The 21,966-nt window shown below is 46.9% G+C and overlaps 2 protein-coding genes across 2 annotated transcripts; one reads left to right on the plus strand and one right to left on the minus strand.

The window, feature by feature from the left end:
- The first annotated feature begins 7,658 nt into the window (after nt 1-7,658).
- On the plus strand, nt 7,659-12,847 carry LOC127625559 (eukaryotic translation initiation factor 4E type 2-like). The gene is made up of 7 exons (XM_052100872.1): nt 7,659-7,850; nt 8,230-8,326; nt 8,781-8,915; nt 8,992-9,096; nt 9,210-9,362; nt 11,345-11,481; nt 12,282-12,847. Exons 1-7 carry the CDS (start codon nt 7,834-7,836, stop codon nt 12,319-12,321), a joined length of 684 nt encoding a protein of 227 aa, XP_051956832.1. The 5' UTR covers nt 7,659-7,833; the 3' UTR covers nt 12,322-12,847.
- A 6,710-nt stretch (nt 12,848-19,557) lies between these two features.
- si:ch1073-228j22.2 (SPRY domain-containing SOCS box protein 2) lies at nt 19,558-21,137 on the minus strand. Its single transcript, XM_052100869.1, has 3 exons — nt 21,111-21,137; nt 19,878-20,619; nt 19,558-19,764 (listed from the first exon to the last, which is right to left on the minus strand). Exons 2-3 carry the CDS (start codon nt 20,560-20,562, stop codon nt 19,610-19,612), a joined length of 840 nt encoding a protein of 279 aa, XP_051956829.1. The 5' UTR covers nt 20,563-20,619; nt 21,111-21,137; the 3' UTR covers nt 19,558-19,609.
- Nucleotides 21,138-21,966: the final 829 nt, after the last annotated feature.

A 21,966-nucleotide genomic window follows, 5' to 3' on the forward strand; every position in this document is an offset into this window, starting at 1 on the left:
GAGGCTCATGTTTATAACAATAACCTGGGGGAGTAGATTCATTTAAACTAATATATTCATCCGGTTTAAGCAGGTTTCAGTCAAACAGAGCGCATCCAATCTATGATCTGTAATCATTTCATTGACAATTAGTGCTTTGGTAGAAAGAGATCTAATGTTTAGTAGCCCTATTTTTGTATGATGTACATTTTTAATTTGTTTGTTTTGTTCAAGTTTGACCTTAATCAAATTTTTTCTAAATGATTTAGTGAGGGTTTTGTGTTTCGTAGTTCGGGGAACAGACACAGTCTCGATGAGATATCTAGGTGATACAGTCTCTATGTGTTGTAGTTTATGTGACCTGTGTGACGTCTCAAGGCAGCTAGCAGAAGTTCGGATTAACCAGTTTGTCTGCTTCCTGACAAGTGTATATGAGAGTGTATATGAGAGTGTAAGAGTGTGAGAAGTGTATATAAGTGTATGTAAGAATCTGTAAGAGTATTTGACAGTAAATGTGTCTGAATGATTGTTTATGACAGTATATGACAATATGTTTTTATGAATATATATATGAATGTATATTAGTGTTTATAAGTTTTATAATTATTAACAGTGTATATATCATTCATAAGAATGTATATGAGAGCGTATATGTGTCTATATGAGTGTAATTGATAGTTTTTGAGAACACTGTATATGTGTTATGTATTACCTTGTCTTGTTTCACCGTTGCCCTTTGTTTATCATTTTTGTCACTTTTGTAACTCCTTAGTTTTCACTTTTGTCCGTTATTTAGTTCCATAGTTTCCTTGTTAGCTTTCATGTTCTCTGTCATTGTTTTCACCTGTCCTCATTAGTCTACCATTGGTTTCTGTTTATTCACCTCGTTATCTTGTTTTGAGTTCTGTTGTTCATTGGTTCCTGTCTTCCCTTGTCAGTGTATTTAAACCCTGTCTGTTTGTTCAATCGGTGTTGTTAGCCTGGTATGTGTTCCCTGCCTGAGTTCTCTGTTTTGTTTCATCGTGTTTAGTTTTCAGTTTTATGTTTTGTTTCCCCATTGAGGGTTGTTCCTTTGTGTTTACTTGCTCATTTATTTAATAAAGTCAAACTGCATTTGGATCCGCATCTCCTCGTCTGCCTCGCTGCTCAATCATTACAGAACGATAGACCAAACCATGGATCCAGTGGTTTTACGCGCCAGATACCACCTGCTCTTCCTGAGGCAAGAGGACCGTCCGATTGAGGCCCACGTCCGCGACTTCCTAGAACTTGCGGCTGTTGCGGACTTCCCGGACACCTCCCTTGTGGTCTTCTTCAGGGACAACCTGAGTGGCTGGCTGAAGGAGCGGCTGCCGCCGGCATCATGCGGCTGGACTCTCCGCGACTTCCTGGAGGTGACCTTACTGTTGTGCGGCTCCCTGTTCACTGTGGGCCATGCTGGGAAGGACCCTACCTCCCCACCTACTGTGGAGACTCTTCAGCCGTCCCAGGCTCTCCCTGTCACGCCTGCCCCGGTCTGCGAGCCAGAGCCCACGCCTGCCCCGGTCTGCGAGCCAGAGCCCACGCCTGCCCCTGTCTGCGAGCCAGAGCCCACGCCTGTCCCGGTCTGCGAGCCAGAGCCCACGCCTGTCCCGGTCTGCGAGCCAGAGCCCACGCCTGTCCCGGTCTGCGAGCCAGAGCCCACGCCTGCCCCGGTCTACGAGCCAGAGCCCACGCCTGTCACCGTGAGCGAGCCAGAGCCCACGCCTGTCACCATGAGCGAGCCAGAGCCCACGCATGTCACGGTGAGCGAGCCTGCGCCCACGCCTGTCACGGTGAGCGAGCCTGCACCTGCGGCCTCTACCGTCAGCGAGCCAGAGCCCTTGCCAGCCACGGCCAGCGAGCCTGAAGCCACGCTGACCAGGAACAGTGTCCCAGCTTCGCCAGTCGCATCAGCCCGGAGGAAGAGGAGAAAGGGAAAGGTCTCTGCTCTCCAGCCTCCGCCTGCCGCAGCCCCGTGCCCTAAACCCCTCTTGGCTCTGCCCTCAGCGCCCAGCGAACCCAAGCCGGTGCATACCACGGTAACCCAGCCAGTGCCTGTCGCCTCAGAGGTCAGTGAGCCAGTGCCTGTCGCCTCAGAGGTCAGTGAGCCAGTGCCTGTCGCCTCAGAGGTCAGTGAGCCAGCGCCTGTAGCCTCGACCGTCCCTGAGCCAGCGCCTGTAGCCTCGACCGTCCCTGAGCCAGCGCCTGTAGCCTCGACCGTCCCAGAGCCAGCGCCTGTAGCCATGACCACCTCCCAGAGCTCCTCCTCTCGAGCTTCCTAGTACTCTGCCTTCCGAGCTTTCCAGAGCTCCGACTTCCGAGCTTCCTAGTACTCCGACTTCCGAGCTTCCTAGTACTCTGCCTTCCGAGCCTTCCAGGGCTCCTCCTCCCGAGCCTCCTAGGGCTCCTCCTCCCGAGCCTTCCAGGGCTCTGCCTCCCAAGTCTCTCGAGCCTTCCAGGGCTCCTCCTCCCGAGCCTTCCAGGGCTCCGCCTCTCAAGTCTCTCGAGCCTCTCGAGCCTTCCAGGGCTCCGCCTCTCAAGCCTCTCGAGCCTTCCAGGGCTCCTCCTCCCGAGCCTCCTAGGGCTCCGCCTCTCAAGTCTCGAGTCTTCCAGGGCTCCGTCTCTCAAGTCTCCCGAGCTTTCCAGAGCTCCTCCTCCCGAGCCTCCTACGGCTCCGCCTCTCAAGCCTCTCGAGCCTTCCAGGGCTCCGTCTCTCGAGTCTTCCAGGGCTCCTCCTCCCGAGCCTTCCAGGACTCTGCCTCTCAAGTCTCTCGAGCCTCTCGAGCCTTCCAGGGCTCCGCCTCTCAAGCCTCTCGAGCTTCCCAGGGCTCCGCCTCTCAAGCCTCTCGAGCCTTCTAGGGCTCCGCCTCTCAAGCCTCTCGAGCCTTCCAGGGCTCCGCCTCTCAAGCCTCTCGAGCCTACCAGGACTCCGCCACTGTTATGTGTCTGAGTGTTCTAATTTGTCTAACAATCAACCGGTTAATTGGTGTCACCTGATGGGAGCTACTTTAAATCCAGGATGCATGCTCTTGCTCTCTCTCTCGTCTTGCAGCCGGCAGTGCAGTAGCAGGGCTCTTTTGCTTCTACAGTCCCCATTTTCTGTTTAAATTAAATAAACTTTATTTGTGATTGGTAGACTTCTGTCTTTGTGTCCTTTGTGTTGCATCCCTAGAGCCAGGGATGTAACAGCCACTCAAGCCCCTCAAGCCTCCCAGGGCTCCGCCACTCAAGCCCCTCGAGCCTCCCAGGGCTCCGCCACTCAAGCCTCTCGAGCCTCCCAGGGCTCCGCCACTCAAGTCTCTCGAGCCTTCCAGAGCTCCGCCCCTTGGGCCTCTCGAGCCTTCTACGGCTCCGCCCCCAGAGCCTCCTGAGCCTCCGCCTCCCGAGCCTCCTACGGCTCTGCCTCCTATGGCTCTGCCTCCCGAGCCTCCTACGGCTCCGCCTCCCACGGCTCCGCCTCCAGAGACTCCTAGGGCCTCACCTCTAGAGGCTCCTACGGCGGCACCTTCCTCGGCTCCGCCTCCGAAGCCTTCCAGCTCACCGCCTGAAGAACCTCCTATGGCGCCACCTTCCTCGGCTCCGCCTCCAGAGCCTCCCTCAGCCTCGCCTCCGGCGCCCCTCCTGGCTCCGCCTCCGAAGCCTCCCTCCGCCTCGCCTCCGACGCCTCCTAGTTCCTTCCCAGCTCTGCCTCTCCCGGCTCCGCCTCCTGGGCCTCCCTCGGCTCCGCCTCCTAAGCCCCCCACGGCCCAGCCTACGCCTCCTTCGGCGCCGCCTCCCAAGTCTTCTACGGCTCCGCCTCCGAAGTACTCCTTGGCTCCGCCTCACGCGGCTCCGCCGGCCCCTATCCTGCGGCCACCACCCAGGTCCCCCAAGCCTACCCACATCCCGTGGTCAACTCCCAGGCCTCCTAAACCTGTCCCTGCCCGGTCGATACCTCCCTGGCCCCCTAAACCTGTCCCTTTGTGCCCCCAGGGACTGCCTAATTGGCCCTGTGGACTGTCTCATTTCCCTTTGTGCCCTCGTGGACCGTCTCATTTCCCCTCGTTGCCCCTCTTGGACTTCCTGCCTGCCCTTTGTGCCCCCTTGGACTTCCTGCCTGCCCTCTGTGCCCCTTGGTCTGCCTTCTTGCTCTTGTGCCCCCCCTGGTCTGCCTGTCTGCCCCGGTGCCATCATTTTGTTTTCGGTGGGTTTTTTGTCTTTGGTTTTTGTTCTTTTGGATCGTCTGGAATCCGATCCTTTGAGGGGGGGCTCTGTTATGTATTACATTGTCTTGTTTCACCGTTGCCCTTTGTTTATCATTTTTGTCACTTTTGTAACTCCTTAGTTTTCACTTTTGTCCCTTGTTTAGTTCCATAGTCTCCTTGTTAGCTTTCTTGTTCTCTGTCATTGTTTTCACCTGTCCTCATTAGTCTACCATTGGTTTCTGTTTATTCACCTCGTTATCTTGTTTTGAGTTCTGTTGTTCATTGGTTCCTGTCTTCCCTTGTCAGTGTATTTAAACCCTGTCTGTTTGTTCAATCGGTGTCTATCGTTGTTTGTTGTTAGCCTGGTATGTGTTCCCTGCCTGAGTTCTCTGTTTTGTTGCCTGAGTTCTCTGTTTTGTTTCATCGTGTTTAGTTTTCAGTTTTATGTTTTGTTTCCCCATTGAGGGTTGTTCCTTTGTGTTTACTTGCTCATTTATTTAATAAAGTCAAACTGCATTTGGATCCGCATCTCCTCGTCTGCCTCGCTGCTCAATCGTTACATTATGTTTTTACAGGCACTTTAATATATGTTTTATATATGTGTATGTATATGTTTTTACAGGCACTTTTCCCACTGCATTTAAGCAGGCTCATGCAACTCCACTGCTTTAAAAACCCTGCACTTAACCCCACACAGATAGAAGACTACAGACCAGTCTCTCTTATCCCATTCATGGCAAAACACTTGAAAGGGCAGTTTTCAATCAAATCTCTCACAGAACAAGCTGCTGGATGACAATCAGTCAGGCTTCAGAAGTGCACACTCCACTGAGACTGCCCTGCTGTCTGTCACAGAGTCGCTGAGACAAGCGAAAGCTGAATCCAGATCATCTGTTCTGATTCTGCTGGACTTATCCACTATCTTCAACAGATTCAGTCAGATCCTCCTGCCCATCCTCTCTACTCTGGGCATCACAGGAACTGTGCTGGACTGGTTGACCTCCTATCTCTCAGAAAGGTCCTTTTGAGGTAGCTTGGAGAGGTGAGGAGTCCAAGCCACATCAGCTGCTTACTGGGGTACCACAGGGATCAGTGTTTGGGCCACTTCTCTTCTCCATATACACAACGTCATTAGGACCCATCATCCAGTCACATGGTTTCTCTTACCACTGCTACGCTGATGACACGTAACTGTACTTGTCTTTCCAGCCCAACGACACCACAGTGACTGCTCGAATCGCTGCCTGTCTGGCAGACATCTCAGCCTGGATGAAGGAACACCACCTGCAACTCATACTGTTGAAGACTGAGCTCCTCGTCTTTCCAGCCAATCCTGCTGTTGAACACAACATCCATGCAGCTGGGTTAATCTACAACAGCACATCCCAAAACAATCAGAAATCTAGGAGCAACCATCGACAACCAACTCAATTTCACAGACCACATTTCAAAGACTGCAGGATCATGTAGATTTACACTCTACAATATCAGGAAGTTAAGACCCTTCCTCTCTGTACATGCCACACAACTGCTTGTTCAGTCCCTTGTCATAACTAGACTGGACTACTGTAACGCTCTCATTGCAGAACTCCCTGTATGTGCTATTAGACCTCTCCAAATGATCCAGAATGCAGCAGCACATCTGGTCTTTAATGAACATAAGAGAGCATGTTACACCACTGATGCAGTCTTTCTCCACTGGCTGCCGGTTCTTGCACGTACTAAATTCAAGGCTCTGATGCTGCATACAGAGCAGTCACTGGGTCAGCTCCAACATACCTAAAATCCTTCCTTGAATGCTATGTTCCAACCAGAAGCCAGCGGTCTGCAAATGAGACGCGCCAAGTGGTAACACCAACACAAAGAGGCGCCAAATCACTTTCACAGACTTTCGGCTTACACCTCTGTGGCGGAACCACCTTACCAACCTTGTGAAGCAGACTCCCTCTCTGTCTTCAAAAAATGCCACAACTTTTCCGTGAGCACTTGACCATACAATAACAATAATAAGAGGAATAAAACAATTCTTGTGCTCTCTGTCTTGGCTAATCATTCTCTAATGCAATTGAAACTTGGTAATGCAGCACTTTTTGTATCACTGCCTCCTTAAGATGAATCACTTTTGTTGTATCCTTCCTCATTTTGTAAGTTGCTTTGGATAAAAGCATCTACTGTGCGTGTATAATGGGTAAATGTAATGAGTGTAAATAGCAGCATAAGTGTTCAGAAGAGTCCTCACGGGTACAGTCGTCAAGTGAGGATATTTTCAGCTTGACTCTTGTTTTCCTTACAAACCACAATCACACCATCATCTGTCTCTCATCTCTCTGTCTGACTTTTAATTACTTTATCTCTCACTCCTGATCTCCTCTGCTCATACTCTCCTGAAATGAAATACAAGACTGGACAGGGGAGACAGTGGAGTTAAGACAGGGAGACAAACAGTATGAACTCCAAGCAAGAACAGGATTGTGTGGGTGGTGCGTGACCAACCAAGGATGCCCCAACACTACTGCTGTTGATGGAGGCACTCCAGACACATGGGCAGAGACGGGCAACAATACAGATACACGAGACGGGACCAAATGAGGCAGAGAGAGCGAGGTGAGAACACAACAACAATCTAGCAAAGATTATGACACAACGAAAGGTTTAAGTAGGCATGATCAGTGCTGTCAGCACACTAATCAGTGGCATGATCAGCGTTCCCATGGAAACAATCAGTGTTCCCATGGAAACATGGATCACGCATGCCGGCAGCATCTTGGACACATGAGGGAGAGAAAAACAAAACAAACAAAACAAACCAGCAAATTCACCGGGACCATGACATAAACACTAGAAATACACACACACCTCACGTGGCTCCATCTAGAGTCAGTGTTGATACAGCAGATGATGTCACTGACTCACCTCAATAACAATAGAGCTCTCACCGACTCACACACACACGCACACACACACACACAAAAAGTTGATTTTATATCATTGTGGGAACTCTCCATAGACTTCCATGCATCTTAGGGATTTTATAAAGATCTACACACACACACACACACACACACACACACACACACACTTTCATCTTTTGAATCAGTGGATCTCTGCAGCCATCTACTGGTTAATATTATTATGACATTATTTTCAATTCAAGTAATTGTTCTTTTTTGTTTTTTGTTTGTTTGTTTGTTTTTTGAACCAGATAACAGCAATCTGGCCCCAATACATATTTTCTTAGAAGTGTAGGTTTTTACTGTAGTAAAATGAACACACATGTGCTCATTTGCATATGCAAATTAGTTGATAAATGTAAAAGTAGATCAAATCGCATCATGGTACAGCGATGGTACTTTTAAGAGTGTTTAAGAGTACCGGACAGAGGACACCATCAAGAAAAATGAGCACCCTTATTATCCAGTGGGGTCCAAGGCCATGAGTTCCGTATTGGTATTTTTAGTCTCGCTTTGTTTGTCCTCTCTCAGTTCCCGTATGATCTCCGCGCATGCGCAGTGAGAGCAGCTGCTGTTAAGTTTGTTCTCTGAATTAAACACACAATCTTGTGACGGATTATTATATTTGGTCGATTTATACCGATTATTGTTATTATAAAACTGCGTTTGGCGTTTTTGTTGAAAAGCAGGACTGAAGAATGAATCAGTTTGAACAGTAAGTTAGCTGCTAACGGCTAATTCAGATATTAAACCCTCATGATTCTATAAAACATTATTAACATTAAATCTGAATACATCAGCACGTAAATGGATCATTCGTACAATTCGATGCTATAATTGAAGTTTCCAGTGCCAGTTATTGTATTAATATAGTTTCTTTGGTGATTTGAGCTCTTGTTTATGTGTAAATGTTATTGTGTATTTCATCTGGATGTTTGCAGTCATTTATAAACATAAAGATATTGTACAACTTAGTTTCGTTTAATTCATGATAAATGTCTTTATTCTTAAACACATATGTGTATTAACATCAGCATCACTAGGATAAATCTGAATATATGATGTGTAATAAGAGTTATTTGTTTGATTTGTAGTTTGTCGGAGGAAGACTCCGGTGACCAAGAGGAGATGAAGGACAACAGCGAGACTGATGGAGGATCAATAAATAATAACAACAACAACAGACGCAAGGTGACAATAACACACACAACTCGCACTCACACACAACACACACACACATACACATACACACATACTCATACACACAACTCACACACACTACTCACACACATACTCACACACATACACTCACATACACACAACTCACACACACACAACTCATACACACAACTCACACACATACTCATACACTTACATACACACACTCACACACACAACTCACACGCATACTCCCATACACACACATACACACAACTCAAACATACACACAACTCGCACACACAACTCGCGCGCGCACACACACACACACACACACACACACACACAGAGTTCAACTGATAAACTGCAGCAGAATTCGCCAAAACAACAAATTTACATCTTACTAGTAAACAACAACAACATGAAACGCATCTAAAGCAGAGAATTGAGAAGCAGTAAACATGAGATCTGTAACTGTGTGTTTCAGGCTGTGACTCCAGGTGTAGGGGAACACCCGCTGCAGTATAACTACACCTTCTGGTACTCTCGCCGGACGCCCAGTCGTCCCGCCAACACTCAGAGTTATGAGCAGAACATCAGACAGATGGGGACAGTGGCGTCGGTCAGCACACACACTTGGTCACATGACTGTGTATCTGTGATGAGTGTGTGTGTTTAATGCACTCTCTCTCCCTCAGGTGGAACAGTTCTGGAAGTTCTACAGTCATCTGCTGCGACCTGGAGAGCTGACGGGACACAGCGACTTCCACCTGTTCAAAGAGGGAATCAAACCCATGTGGGAGGTGTGTTTGTGTGAGTGTGTGTTTGTGAGAGTGTGTGAGTGTGAAAGTGTGTGAGTGCTGACGCACTGACACCTGTGCTGAATTTAAATCTGTTTCTGATGTGTGTGTTTCAGGACGAGGCCAATAAAAATGGCGGGAAGTGGATCATTCGTCTGCGGAAGGGTCTGGCGTCTCGCTTCTGGGAGAACATCATCTTGGCGATGTTGGGGGAACAGTTCATGGTGGGAGAAGAGATCTGTGGTGTGGTCGTCTCTATACGATTCCAGGTACTACAGGTGTGTGTGTGTGTGTGTGTGTGTGTGTGTGTGTGTGGATGCCCTGGTGGTGGTCCCTCTCTTTAAAAAGGGGGACCACACGGATTGTAACAACTATAGGGGCATCTCACTCCTCAGTGTGCCGGGAAAGGTCCTGGCATGGATTATTCAATATCGCTTCCCTAGGCTCGCTGAGGAGAGGCTTGCGGAGTCCCAATGTGGTTTCAGGAAGGGGCGGTCTTGCACAGATGCCATATTCTCTGTCCGTCTGCGACAGCAGAGGTGTAGGGAATTCCAGCAAGACCTACATCTCTGCTTTATTGACCTGGTCAAGGCCTATGATACCATCAGTAGATCTGGGCTCTGGGTTGTTCTTCGTGCTTTCGGAGTCCCAGACCCGCTGCTCGCAATCATTAAGGACCTTCATGATGGTGAGAGGGCCCGGGTAAAACTACGTGGCCGGGAGTCGGAGCCATTCCCTGTTCACCTTGGACACCTTGTTCTACCATCAGCCCCATCAAAACTAAGCACCTGCCTGGGTATTATGTACCATCAGAGACGCCACCCCCACAGCTCCCAATTAGTTATGGGGCAGTTGTGGAGGGAGTGGAGTGTTTTCCATACCTGGGAAGTGTGCTCATGACCAGCTCCGGTTTGACAGCAGAGATCTCACTCCGAATCAGTCGAGCGGCATTATCTTTTTATCGGTTGCGTAACGCTGTGTGGAAGCTACCCGGTTTGTCGCTCCGCACAAAGCTTCAGGTATTCTCGGCCACGGTCATTCCCTCCCTTCTCTATGCTTGCGAAACGTGGACCCCCCCTAATGGAACATCATCGCCGGCTAGAAACATTTAGGCTGGCCTGCCTAAGATCCATCCTGGGTTTAACCAGGCTGGATTGTGTGAGGAGCTCAAGAATCCTTGAAAGATGTGGACAAAGTCCCATCGGTGATCTCCTACGGCAGGCAAGGTTGCATTGGCTAAAGCACAACAAGTTGGCACAGTAGGGGGCACAGGTGGTGCATCAGCCAGTCATCTCAGTCAGTCGACCCGTGTCACCTGTTGGATCTGTCCCGTGACCTCCTGCCAGCGGGCGTTCGACACTTCACGTGTTATTAACTTGCACATAGCCTGGCACTTAGTGGCGAATGGCGGTTGTTGTTGTTGTTGTTGTTGTGTGTGTGTGTGTGTGTGTGAGAGAGAGAGAGAGAGAGAGAGAGAGAGTGTGTGTGTGTGAGAGAGAGAGAAAGAGAGAGAGAGAGTGTGTGTGTGAGAGAGAGAGAAAGAGAGAGTGTGTGTGTGAGAGAGAGAGAAAGAGAGAGTGTGTGTGAGAGAGAGAGAGAGAGTGTGTGTGTTTGTGTGTGAGAGAGAGAGAGAGAGAGAGAGAGTGTGTGTGTGTGTGTGTGTGAGAGAGAGAGAAAGAGAGAGTGTGTGTGTGAGAGAGAGAGAGAAAGAGAGAGTGTGTGTGAGAGAGAGAGAGAGTGTTTGTGCGTGTGAGAGAGAGAGAGAGAGAGTGTGTGTGTGTGAGAGAGAGAGAAAGAGAGAGAGAGAGTGTGTGTGTGAGAGAGAGAGAAAGAGAGAGTGTGTGTGAGAGAGAGAGAGAGTGTGTGTGTTTGTGTGTGTCACGTTCAGTGTTCACACAGTATCACAGTATCACAATGTTAATATTATTAGCAGTTTCATATTTAATTATAGTTCAATCTAGACTCAAATCAAACATGTTCTCTAATGCAATTTAATTTTGTCATACTGTCAAACATAAATTTTCAATTATTATTATTTTAAGATTTATGAAATTGAATTAAGCAGAAATCCCAATAATTTGTAATGTGTAACCTTTCCCAGAAGTCCAACTGCTGAATAATACATGAGATATGTGCAGGATCACTCTCCATTTGCTGTTTGTCTAAAGCACTCTGTACACCTTATTTAGTACTTAACAAATAAAACATTATTATTAGTGCTCCACAAACTGTTGCCATGTGTTTCCTGCAGGAGGATATTCTGTCCATCTGGAATAAAACAGCCAGTGATCAGGTGACGACATCACGGATACGAGACACACTGCGACGAGTGCTGAACCTGCCCCCAAACACCATCATGGAGTACAAGACACACAACGACAGCCTCAAGTACTACACACACACACACACACACACACACACACACACACACACACACACACACACAACAACAACAGCCTCAAGTACTACACACACACACAACGACAGCCTCAATTACTACACACGCACACACACTACACACAACGACAGCCTCAAGTACTACATACACACTACACACAACGACAGCCTCAAGCACTACACACACACACACACTACACACAACGACAGCCTCAAGTACTACACACATTACACACTACGACAGCCTCAAGTACTACACACGCGCACACACACACTACACACAACAACAGCCTCAAGTACTACACACGCGCACACACTACACACAACAACAGCCTCAAGTACTACACACGCGCACACACTACACACAACAACAGCCTCAAGTACTACACACACACACACACTACACACAACAACAGCCTCAAGTACTACACACACACACACACACACTACACACAACAACAGCCTCAATTACTACACGCATACACTACACACAACGACAGCCTCAAGTACTACACACATACACTACACACAACAACAGCCTCAAGTACTACACACACACACACACTACACACAACAACAGCCTCAAGTACTACACACACACACACACACACACTACACACAACAACAGCCTCAATTACTACACGCATACACTACACACAACGACAGCCTCAAGTACTACACACATACGACAGCCTCAAGTACTACACACATACACTACACACAACGACAGCCTCAAGTACTACACACACACTATAACAACACTAAGCTTCCTGTCTTTCTTGATTTCACAGGGATAACTCCAGTTTCCGGAATACAAAGATCACTTTGTGAAAACCTGAAAATAATTTTCATATGGACACTTTCCATTTTACACCAAGAGCACGCTGTACCAGTGCTTCAGACGGACTCAGTGACCAGAGCGTGTGTGTGGGCGCATGAGTTTGTGTGTGTATGCGTGAGATTGTTTGTGTGATTGCGTGTGTTTGTGTGTGTGCGTGCGCGCGCCTGTGTGAACTCTTGATTAAAAACATTCTCTGCACACATCAGTGTGGTTAGTGTTAATTATTGTCTTTGAGGTTTTATGTTATTTAGTGTAAAAACAAAAGTAACATGAGTTTGAAAGATAACATTAATTCTTCTATTAAAACTTGTGTATTATTTGAGCAGTAAAGTTGTTTAAATTGTAATTTTTACAGTAATTTTAGTGTTTGTTGACATTACATCATCATTGCAATAAAGTTATAAATTGTCTCTACACAGATAAAATCATGTTAACACACACATTGGTTATGTCTTGTGTCTATACTTTTGAAACAGTATTTTAATGTTTACAGATTAAACCCCATTGACTTCCATTGGAAGTGTCTCACTGGAACACACATATGTGCCTTTTGGGGGGGGGGGGTCTTCTAACCTGTGTCCCTGTGAGTAAGCCGCTCTTATATGTCCTGAGCACCGCAGCACAGCCCACTGCACCACGGCTCAGACCAGAATTCTGTAGCATAAAATCTCAAATATTCAGCAGAAAACCCATCTGACCCCGGAGACTTGCCTGAAGGTAAGGCCTTAATTACCTCGCCAAACTCCTCCAAGTTAATCTCAGAATCAAGAGAATGTTTTTGCTCAGTCGTCAGTTTCGGGAGTTCTAATGGTTCCACAAAGTTTCTAATATCTTCATCGATGTGAAATTATGGAGTTCAAGATATAATTCTTTAAAAGCATTATTAATATCAATGGCTGAGGTAAATATTTTTGATGGAATGGTAGAAAAAGACTCTCTCTGCTTTATATATCTAGCCAAAAGCTTCCCTGCTTTGTATGACTCTTGCCCTGAATAGCCAAAATTTTTATTTTTCTTCATATGTGGTAACACCTCTAACCTCACCAGAGCAGGATCTGAGACTATAAGTTTCCAATTGAGCAACAACACAAGAAATGAGGGACTTCGATCTAAATCTTATGGACTGATGAAAGAATGTATAGTCTCTACCAGATGGGTTCAGAAGTCTCCAAATATCTGCACGATTTCTACACATCCTGAGAAGCATCAGTGTTGCTCTAGAGGACTTACACACTTTTGCTTCACAATGATCAAGGACTGAGTCCATCAATCGATTAAGGTCTCCTCCCAATATTATATCATGAGGGGTGCCAGCGGCTTGCAACATCCCTTCAAGATCTATAAAACAGCTTATTTATATAACAACGTTAGATGTGTAAATATTAGCCAAAATCAACCTTTGCCCCTGAATTTCTGCTAAAACAATAATGACTTTTCCTATTTTATCTTTAATCTGTTTGAGACATTTGAACTGTAGATGTTTATTTATCAATGTTATGACTCCCCTGCTCTTTCTTGAGCCAGCACTATAGAAAGCAAGTCCACCCCATATCTGCCCAAATCTTTCAGCTTCCTGCAGGGAAAGATGCGTTTCTTGAAGAAACACTATATCATATTTGTTGTTTTTATGGGGCACCCATTCACATTCCACGTCTTGTCGAGAAAATTTTTTGTGGTTCTTCCAAGAAAGCTTTCCTTTACTCCTCGCCTCACGTAACATGAGATCTTTATCGGATGATCTCAGAATTCTGTCCAGAATTGATCAGCGGATCGCTGAGCTGGGACTCTGTGAGCTCGCTCGATGTCTAGCTTATGGCCTGTTATGTCAAGCAGACTCGGAAAGAGCCCTTCCAGGAATTCCACCATATCTCGGCCCTCTGCTCCCTCAGGAATTCCACCATATCTGGGCCCACTGCTCCTTCAGGAATTCCACCATATCTGGGCCCTCTGCTCCCTCAGGAATTCCACCATATCTCAGCCTGCTGCTCCCTCAGGAATTCCAGCATATCTCGGCCTTCTGCTCCCTCAGGAATTCCAGCATATCTCGGCCTTCTGCTCCCTCAGGAATTCCACCATATCTCGGCCCGCTGCTCCCTCAGGAATTCCAGCATATCTCGGCCTTCTGCTCCCTCAGGAATTCCAGCATATCTCTGCCATCTGCTCCCTCAGGAATTCCAGCATATTTCGGCCTTCTGCTCCCTCAGGAATTCCAGCATATCTCGGCCTGCTGCTCCCTCAGGAATTCCACCATATCTCAGCCCGCTGCTCCCTCAGGAATTCCAGCATATCTCGGCCTTCTGCTCCCTCAGGAATTCCAGCATATCTCGGCCTTCTGCTCCCTCAGGAATTCCAGCATATCTCGGCCCTCTGCTCCCTCAAGAATTCCGTCATATTTCAGCCTTCTGCTCCCTCAGGAATTCCACTATATCTCGGCCTTCTGCTCCCTCAGGAATTCCAGCATATCTCGGCCTTCTGCTCCCTCAGGAATTCCACCATATCTCGGCCCGCTGCTCCCTCAGGAATTCCAGCATATCTCGGCCTTCTGCTCCCTCAGGAATTCCAGCATATCTCGGCCTTCTGCTCCCTCAGGAATTCCAGCATATTTCGGCCCTCTGCTCCCTCAAGAATTCCGTCATATTTCAGCCTTCTGCTCCCTCAGGAATTCCACTATATCTCGGCCTTCTGCTCCCTCAGGAATTCCAGCATATCTCGGCCTTCTGCTCCCTCAAGAATTCCGTCATATTTCAGCCTTCTGCTCCCTCAGGAATTCCACTATATCTCGGCCCGCTGCTCCCTCAGGAATTCCAGCATATCTCAGCCCTCTGCTCCCTCAAGAATTCCGTCATATTTCAGCCTTCTGCTCCCTCAGGAATTCCACTATATCTCGGCCTTCTGCTCCCTCAGGAATTCCACCATATCTCTGCCTTCTGCTCCCTCAGGAATTCCAGCATATCTCGGCCCTCTGCTCCCTCAGGAATTCTACCATATCTGGGCCCTCTGCTCCCTCAGGAATTCCACCATATCTCGGCCTTCTGCTCCCTCAGGAATTCCAGCATATCTCGGCCTTCTGCTCCCTCAGGAATTCCACCATATCTCGGCCCGCTGCTCCCTCAGGAATTCCAGCATATCTCGGCCTTCTGCTCCCTCAGGAATTCCAGCATATCTCTGCCATCTGCTCCCTCAGGAATTCCAGCATATTTCGGCCTTCTGCTCCCTCAGGAATTCCAGCATATCTCGGCCTGCTGCTCCCTCAGGAATTCCACCATATCTCGGCCCGCTGCTCCCTCAGGAATTCCAGCATATCTCGGCCTTCTGCTCCCTCAGGAATTCCAGCATATCTCGGCCTTCTGCTCCCTCAGGAATTCCAGCATATCTCGGCCCTCTGCTCCCTCAAGAATTCCGTCATATTTCAGCCTTCTGCTCCCTCAGGAATTCCACTATATCTCGGCCTTCTGCTCCCTCAGGAATTCCAGCATATCTCGGCCTTCTGCTCCCTCAGGAATTCCACCATATCTCGGCCCGCTGCTCCCTCAGGAATTCCAGCATATCTCGGCCTTCTGCTCCCTCAGGAATTCCAGCATATCTCGGCCTTCTGCTCCCTCAGGAATTCCAGCATATTTCGGCCCTCTGCTCCCTCAAGAATTCCGTCATATTTCAGCCTTCTGCTCCCTCAGGAATTCCACTATATCTCGGCCTTCTGCTCCCTCAGGAATTCCAGCATATCTCGGCCTTCTGCTCCCTCAAGAATTCCGTCATATTTCAGCCTTCTGCTCCCTCAGGAATTCCACTATATCTCGGCCCGCTGCTCCCTCAGGAATTCCAGCATATCTCAGCCCTCTGCTCCCTCAAGAATTCCGTCATATTTCAGCCTTCTGCTCCCTCAGGAATTCCACTATATCTCGGCCTTCTGCTCCCTCAGGAATTCCACCATATCTCTGCCTTCTGCTCCCTCAGGAATTCCAGCATATCTCGGCCCTCTGCTCCCTCAGGAATTCTACCATATCTCTGCCTTCTGCTCCCTCAGGAATTCCAGCATATCTCTGCCTTCTGCTCCCTCAGGAATTCCACAATATCTCAGCCCTCTGCTCCCTCAGGAATTCCATCATATTTCGGCCTTCTGCTCCCTCAGGAATTCCAGCATATCTCGGCCTTCTGCTCCCTCAGGAATTCCAGCATATCTCGGCCTTCTGCTCCCTCAGGAATTCCACCATATCTCAGCCCTCTGCTCCCTCAGGAATTCCACCATATCTCGGCCCTCTGCTCCCTCAGGAATTCCAACAATTCGGATGTTATTCCTCCGGTTACAGTTCTCCAAATCTTCCATCTTCCAGACGCACTCCAAATCCACCTTTGTCGCTAGCGGATTAGCAGATAATTCCCTCTCCGATGACTCCAGATAATCGATCCGTTTCTCAACATCTGCCACTCTTGTAACCACCTCATTTCATCTCCATGGCAGTGATCGATCAACGTATTACAGCGAGATCCTCCAAGTCAGCAACGACCTTCCTCAGCATTGCAGACACGTTCATCAATTGTCGCCGAATTTCCTTCACCTCACCAGCCAAATTGACTCCGGGCTTGTGGCCTGCTGCTCAGGGGCTTCAACTTAAACACGTAAGTGTCTGTTAATGTCTCCAGAGCCCGAGGATTTTAAGTTAGTTAAGATTCAGAGTGTATCAAATATCACCGGTTTATGACACAAAAAGTATTAAAACGCAAAATCAGAGCTCGCCATTCACACGTCCGACCCTCGCATGGTGCCACACGACTCAACGCGATTTTGGGTAAGCAACATTATGCCACAAATGCTGCCGAATGAACCCGGTATATTCCTTTAAGTAAATTGTTACATTCGTGAATGTTAGTTGGTATGAACAGAATTTACTGTTCAAAACTACCATAAATCATAAAAGACATTCAAACCCGTGTGACTTCATTGCAATGTAATGAGAAAATAAAAATACATTAAATGAAAGCTTATGGACAGAAATTAGTTAATTGGTTTGGTGTTCTTTTTCTCAATTTTCTTGGATAATTCCATGAATGTTTCTCTGTTCTGGAAAGGGTCATATATTCCCAAAACTGAAAAATGATTGGGTTATTTGTGAGTTTTAACTTCCTGTCTGATGTCTTGAGATGTTGCTTCAATATATCCACATAATGTTCCTTCCTCATGATGTCATCATCTATTTAGTGAAGTGCACCAGTCCCTCCTGCAGCACCCCCACAACATGATGCTGCACCCCCATGCTTCACAGTTGGGATGCTGTTCTTCACCCTTTTCCCTCCAAACATAACGATGGTCATTATGACCAAACAGTTCAAAATGTGTTTCATCAGACCAGAGGACATTTCTCCTAAAGTCAGATCTTTGTCCCCATGTGCACTTGCAAACTGTAGTCTGGCTTGTTTATGGTGGTTTTGGAGCAGCGGCTTCTTCCTTGCTGAGCACCTTTCAGGTGATGTCCATATAGGACTGGTTTTGCTGTGGATCTAGATACTCGTCCACCTGTTTCCTCCAGCATCTTCACAAGGTCCTTTGCTGTTGTTCTGGGATTGATTTGCACTTTTCACACAAACTACGTTCATCTCTAGGAGACAGAATGCGTCTCCTTCCTGAGTGGTGTGATGACTGTGTGGTCGTTTATTTAAACTGGTGCAATTACATAAACTGTCTGAAAGAACTGATTCACTAAATTGATTTGGACTTCCCAATGCTTAATATAAGTGAATCAGTGATTTGTTTATTTTAACCGGTTTATTTGCTTATTTACATGAACTTTTAGAAAGAACCGATTCACTTGAATGATTTGTTTGATCACTCATCAGCTCCATTGCTGTGTTCACAATATAATGTGACAAATGTGTGTGAGTGTGTGTGTCTGTGTGTGTGTGTGTGTGTGTGTGAGTGAGTGTGTTTGTGTGTGTGTGTGTGTCTGTGTGAGTGTGTGAGAGTGTGTGTGTGAGTGAGTGAGTGTGTTTGTGTGTGAGTGTCTGTGTGTGTGAGTGTCTGTATGTGTGAGTGTGTTTGTGAGTGTATGTGAGTGTGTGTGTGTGTGAGTGAGTGTGTGAGTGAGTGTGTGTGTGTGTGTGTGAGTGTCTGTGAGTGTGTCTGTGTGTGTGTCTGTGTGAGTGAGTGTGTTTGTGTGAGTGTTTGTGTGTGAGTGAGTGTGTGTGTGTGAGTGAGTGTGTGTGTCTGTGTGAGTGAGTGTGTGTGAGTGTGTGTCTGTGTTTGTGTGAGTGTCTGTCTGTGTGAGTGTGTTTGTGTGTGTGAGTGTGTGTGTGAGTGTGTCTGTGTGAGTGTGTGTGTGTCTGTATGTGTGAGTGTGTGTGTCTGTGTGTGTGTGTGTGTAGGAGTGGTGGTGGCGTAGTGGGCTAATACACATAACTTGTAATCAGAAGGTTGCTGGTTTGATCCCCACAGTCACCACCATTGTGTCCTTGAGTAAGGCACTTAACTCCAGGTTGCTCCGGGGGGATTGTCCCTGTAATAATTGCACTGTAAGTCCCTTTGGATAAAAGCGTATGCCAAATGCATAAATGTAAATGCAAGTCAATGGGGTTTAATCTGTTTCACAAGTATAGACACAAGACATAAACAATATGTGTGTTAACATGATTTTACTGTCATTAAATCACTTACTGACCACATCTGTGTGAAGATACAGACAACTTTACAACACTGTGATTTAATTAAATTTACAGCTCAAATAAGGCACAAGTTTAAACAGCAGAATTCATGTAAGTGCTTTTATTAAATTATAAGCATCACAATTCTGACTTTAAACCCTCCAAACATTAAACCCCATTGACTTCCATTGGAAGTGTCACACTCGACAGGCTGCTGTACTTATTTTCCCTTTTCTGTGTCTCTTTCAGGTTCAGTAATCACGGGATCAGTCTGGATGAGATCCCAATGGATCGGAGGCTAAAGTGACCTTGTGACCTCTGACCTCATGTGTGACTGACGGGCTGATGCCATGTGACTCTTCAGTATCAGGTGGAGAGAGACAGACAGATGAGAGACAGTCTTTGTCAGGTGTCTCTCTGTCCTCTCGTAGGAGTGAGAGACACATGAGCCAGAAGACAAACACAAGCTCTACACACGCGCTGAGCCACACGTCTGAACGTTTGCACACAGGTTTGCTTCCCTCAAGAATGCAAGCACTGTTAATTCGATGCGTTTATTTGTCATTTAAATGCCTCCATACATACAGTATACACTCTATATGAACACACCAAACACATTAAATCCAATTATCTTCATACATGCAATCATTTCACGATAACTTGTGGTGTGGATCTATTTGTGGCCAACAGGAGGCGCTGTAGTGCAGGTGGGAATGACACATTCCCAGTGTGAGTTGTGTCCAGTCGGAGGGTCTGACGAGCAGATAATCGACTCAGAGACTGCAGATCAGGTGGGTCACCTGAGAAACACAAACAGTTTTCGGTTTCAACACACCAAAAATACACCAAATTGCCCAACAGCACTAACGTGAAGTATCATTCATGTCTAAATGGTCTGTGATGTCACACTCACGTGTCATGCCACAGAGGTAGCGTATGCAGATTTTAGCTCCTCCCCAGACGCAGCTAACTGCTGGGAAGAGCTCCGCCCCTTTGGGGAGGACTGTAAAGGCCACTCCCATATAGTGGTCATCCACGACGTATCCCAGTGTTCCCGCATCCGCATCCACAACCAGCAATATGCGATCCGGCACCTTTAAGACTTCTGTGGCTCCGCCCTCAGGGTACCGCCCCGCCTCCATCCCATCATGCCAGAGCTGATTGGTCGAAAGCTCCCAGCCCCAGGAACACGTGTCGCTGCCGATAAGCACGGTGTAGCCAGATGCCTGCAGGGGGCATTTGCATGTGGACACGCCCAGTAGGGCGTGGCTTCCTCTCTGTTGCTCCTCCCACAGCACCTCCCATATGTGCAGCCCGTTTGCGACGCCCACCGCCGCTCGAACCGCATCGCTGCTCTGTTCCACACGAGCGCGTGAGACACACCCACCCGACGGACACACCCTCAGATTGTCTGACAGGTGAGTCGAGCTCCACTGTGATCGGGGGTGTCCAGGGGCAACGGGGGGCGTGTCTAAAAGCACAGCGAGACGAATGGGTGGGGCTACAGAGAACGGATTGAAAGCTGATTGAGCTGATGAAGATTGATTTGTTGTTTTATAATGGCCGTCACTCAGCCAGCAGCACAGTGTAAGACCCATCCAATCAGATGACAGTAATCTCAACCAATCAGGAGAGAGAACAAGAACAACCTCTTCCTGTTAAGACAAAACAGCTCATGAATATTAATATGAAAGCTTGTAGACATGTCACACTCCATGTAAAACTACTTTAAACAGCACTTTGTTACACATGCACATTTTGAGCTCATAATAATCAAATTAATTAAAAATGAGTGGAAAAATTCATTTGTCACTACAGGATCATTTCAAATGAACTAGTGAAAAACTCAAATAAATGGTGACCATTGACAGCACCTTTGATTCATCTAGACATTATTATTCATATTTCAAACAAATACCTTGATGTTGATTTAAAAATACAAAAGTTATTTTAAAGAATTATTGTCATTTACACTTCTTCTTTAGTGCGTCTCATTAGATATTAAAAACAGTAATAATTTAATAAAATGAGCTACAATATATGACTAAATAAATACATAATAATGCTATTCATATTGTTATTTGAGTATCACATCACGCTGTTTATTCTGACGGGTGATAATCATTAAATCGGTGTTTGGTCTTACCGTGATTGCGCGCGGTGACTCGGTGTGTTCGGTTCATCCCGCATTCTTAAGCATCACTTATATCCCGTGCGCGCTCCCGCGGCTGTTCCGTGACATCAGCACAGGCGTCACGTCAAGGTCGTCAGCGAGGGTGACGTGTGCACCGTCAACGATGACGTGTTCATGGAGACTTCTGCCAAAACCCCATCAGTCCAAAATATCATGACAATGAGGAAGCTTCTTAAATGCTCAGAACAGAGAGATATCAGTGAGATCTCTATGAATGATGTATCAGTAACCATAGCAACTGTTTTAGTGTGGAGAGAGAGCACATTAAGATGATGCTTCCTCAAAATAACAATGTTTATTTGAATCACATTTGACATTTTATTACATCTAAAGTGTTCTGTAAGATAATGAATCTCTGTTCTACTTCAGTCAAGCCCACTTTAAACATATTATTCATAAGAAATGTATTCTGTTATAATAGGGGTCTTTAGCACCTGCAACAGGGGCCTTTTCACCCCAAATACTGTCCTTTCAAATATTGGACATAATGTATCTATCTTCAACACACCCCCAAACCCCAACCCCGTTCAACATCTTTGGGGGTGTGTTGAAGATAGATCCGCTACTGGACAAAATACTTAATTGTAATTTTTAATTTTAAGGTCATTAAATCAAACATTAATGGGGTGGGAGCAGCAGAAGGTGGCAGGAATACCATGTTTTTTTTGGGGGGGGGGGGGTTTCTCCCCAATTTGGAATGGCCAGTCCGGGTGGTGGAGGATGAATCTCAGTTGCCTCTGTGTCTGTCCAAGCATCTTATGTGACCTGTTGGGCATGTTACCGCGGAGACGTAGCGCGGCATCAACAC

Source organism: Xyrauchen texanus, chromosome 31, assembly GCF_025860055.1.
Source record: "Xyrauchen texanus isolate HMW12.3.18 chromosome 31, RBS_HiC_50CHRs, whole genome shotgun sequence".
Classification (NCBI taxonomy): Eukaryota; Metazoa; Chordata; class Actinopteri; order Cypriniformes; family Catostomidae; genus Xyrauchen; species Xyrauchen texanus.

What these genes read in the sequence shown, in the direction of transcription:
- LOC127625559 (XM_052100872.1), top strand. An exon ending in ACAACAACAACAGACGCAAG is followed by an intron (nt 8,327 to 8,780) that starts GTGACAATAACA and finishes TGTGTGTTTCAG; the next exon opens with GCTGTGACTCCAGGTGTAGG. An exon ending in ACACACAACGACAGCCTCAA is followed by an intron (nt 11,482 to 12,281) that starts GTACTACACACA and finishes TTGATTTCACAG; the next exon opens with GGATAACTCCAGTTTCCGGA.
- si:ch1073-228j22.2 (XM_052100869.1), bottom strand. Translation starts at nt 20,562, where the DNA reads ATGGGTCTTACACTGTGCTGCTGGCTGAGTGACGGCCATTATAAAACA. An exon ending in CTACCTCTGTGGCATGACAC is followed by an intron (nt 19,765 to 19,877) that starts GTGAGTGTGACA and finishes TGTGTTTCTCAG; the next exon opens with GTGACCCACCTGATCTGCAG.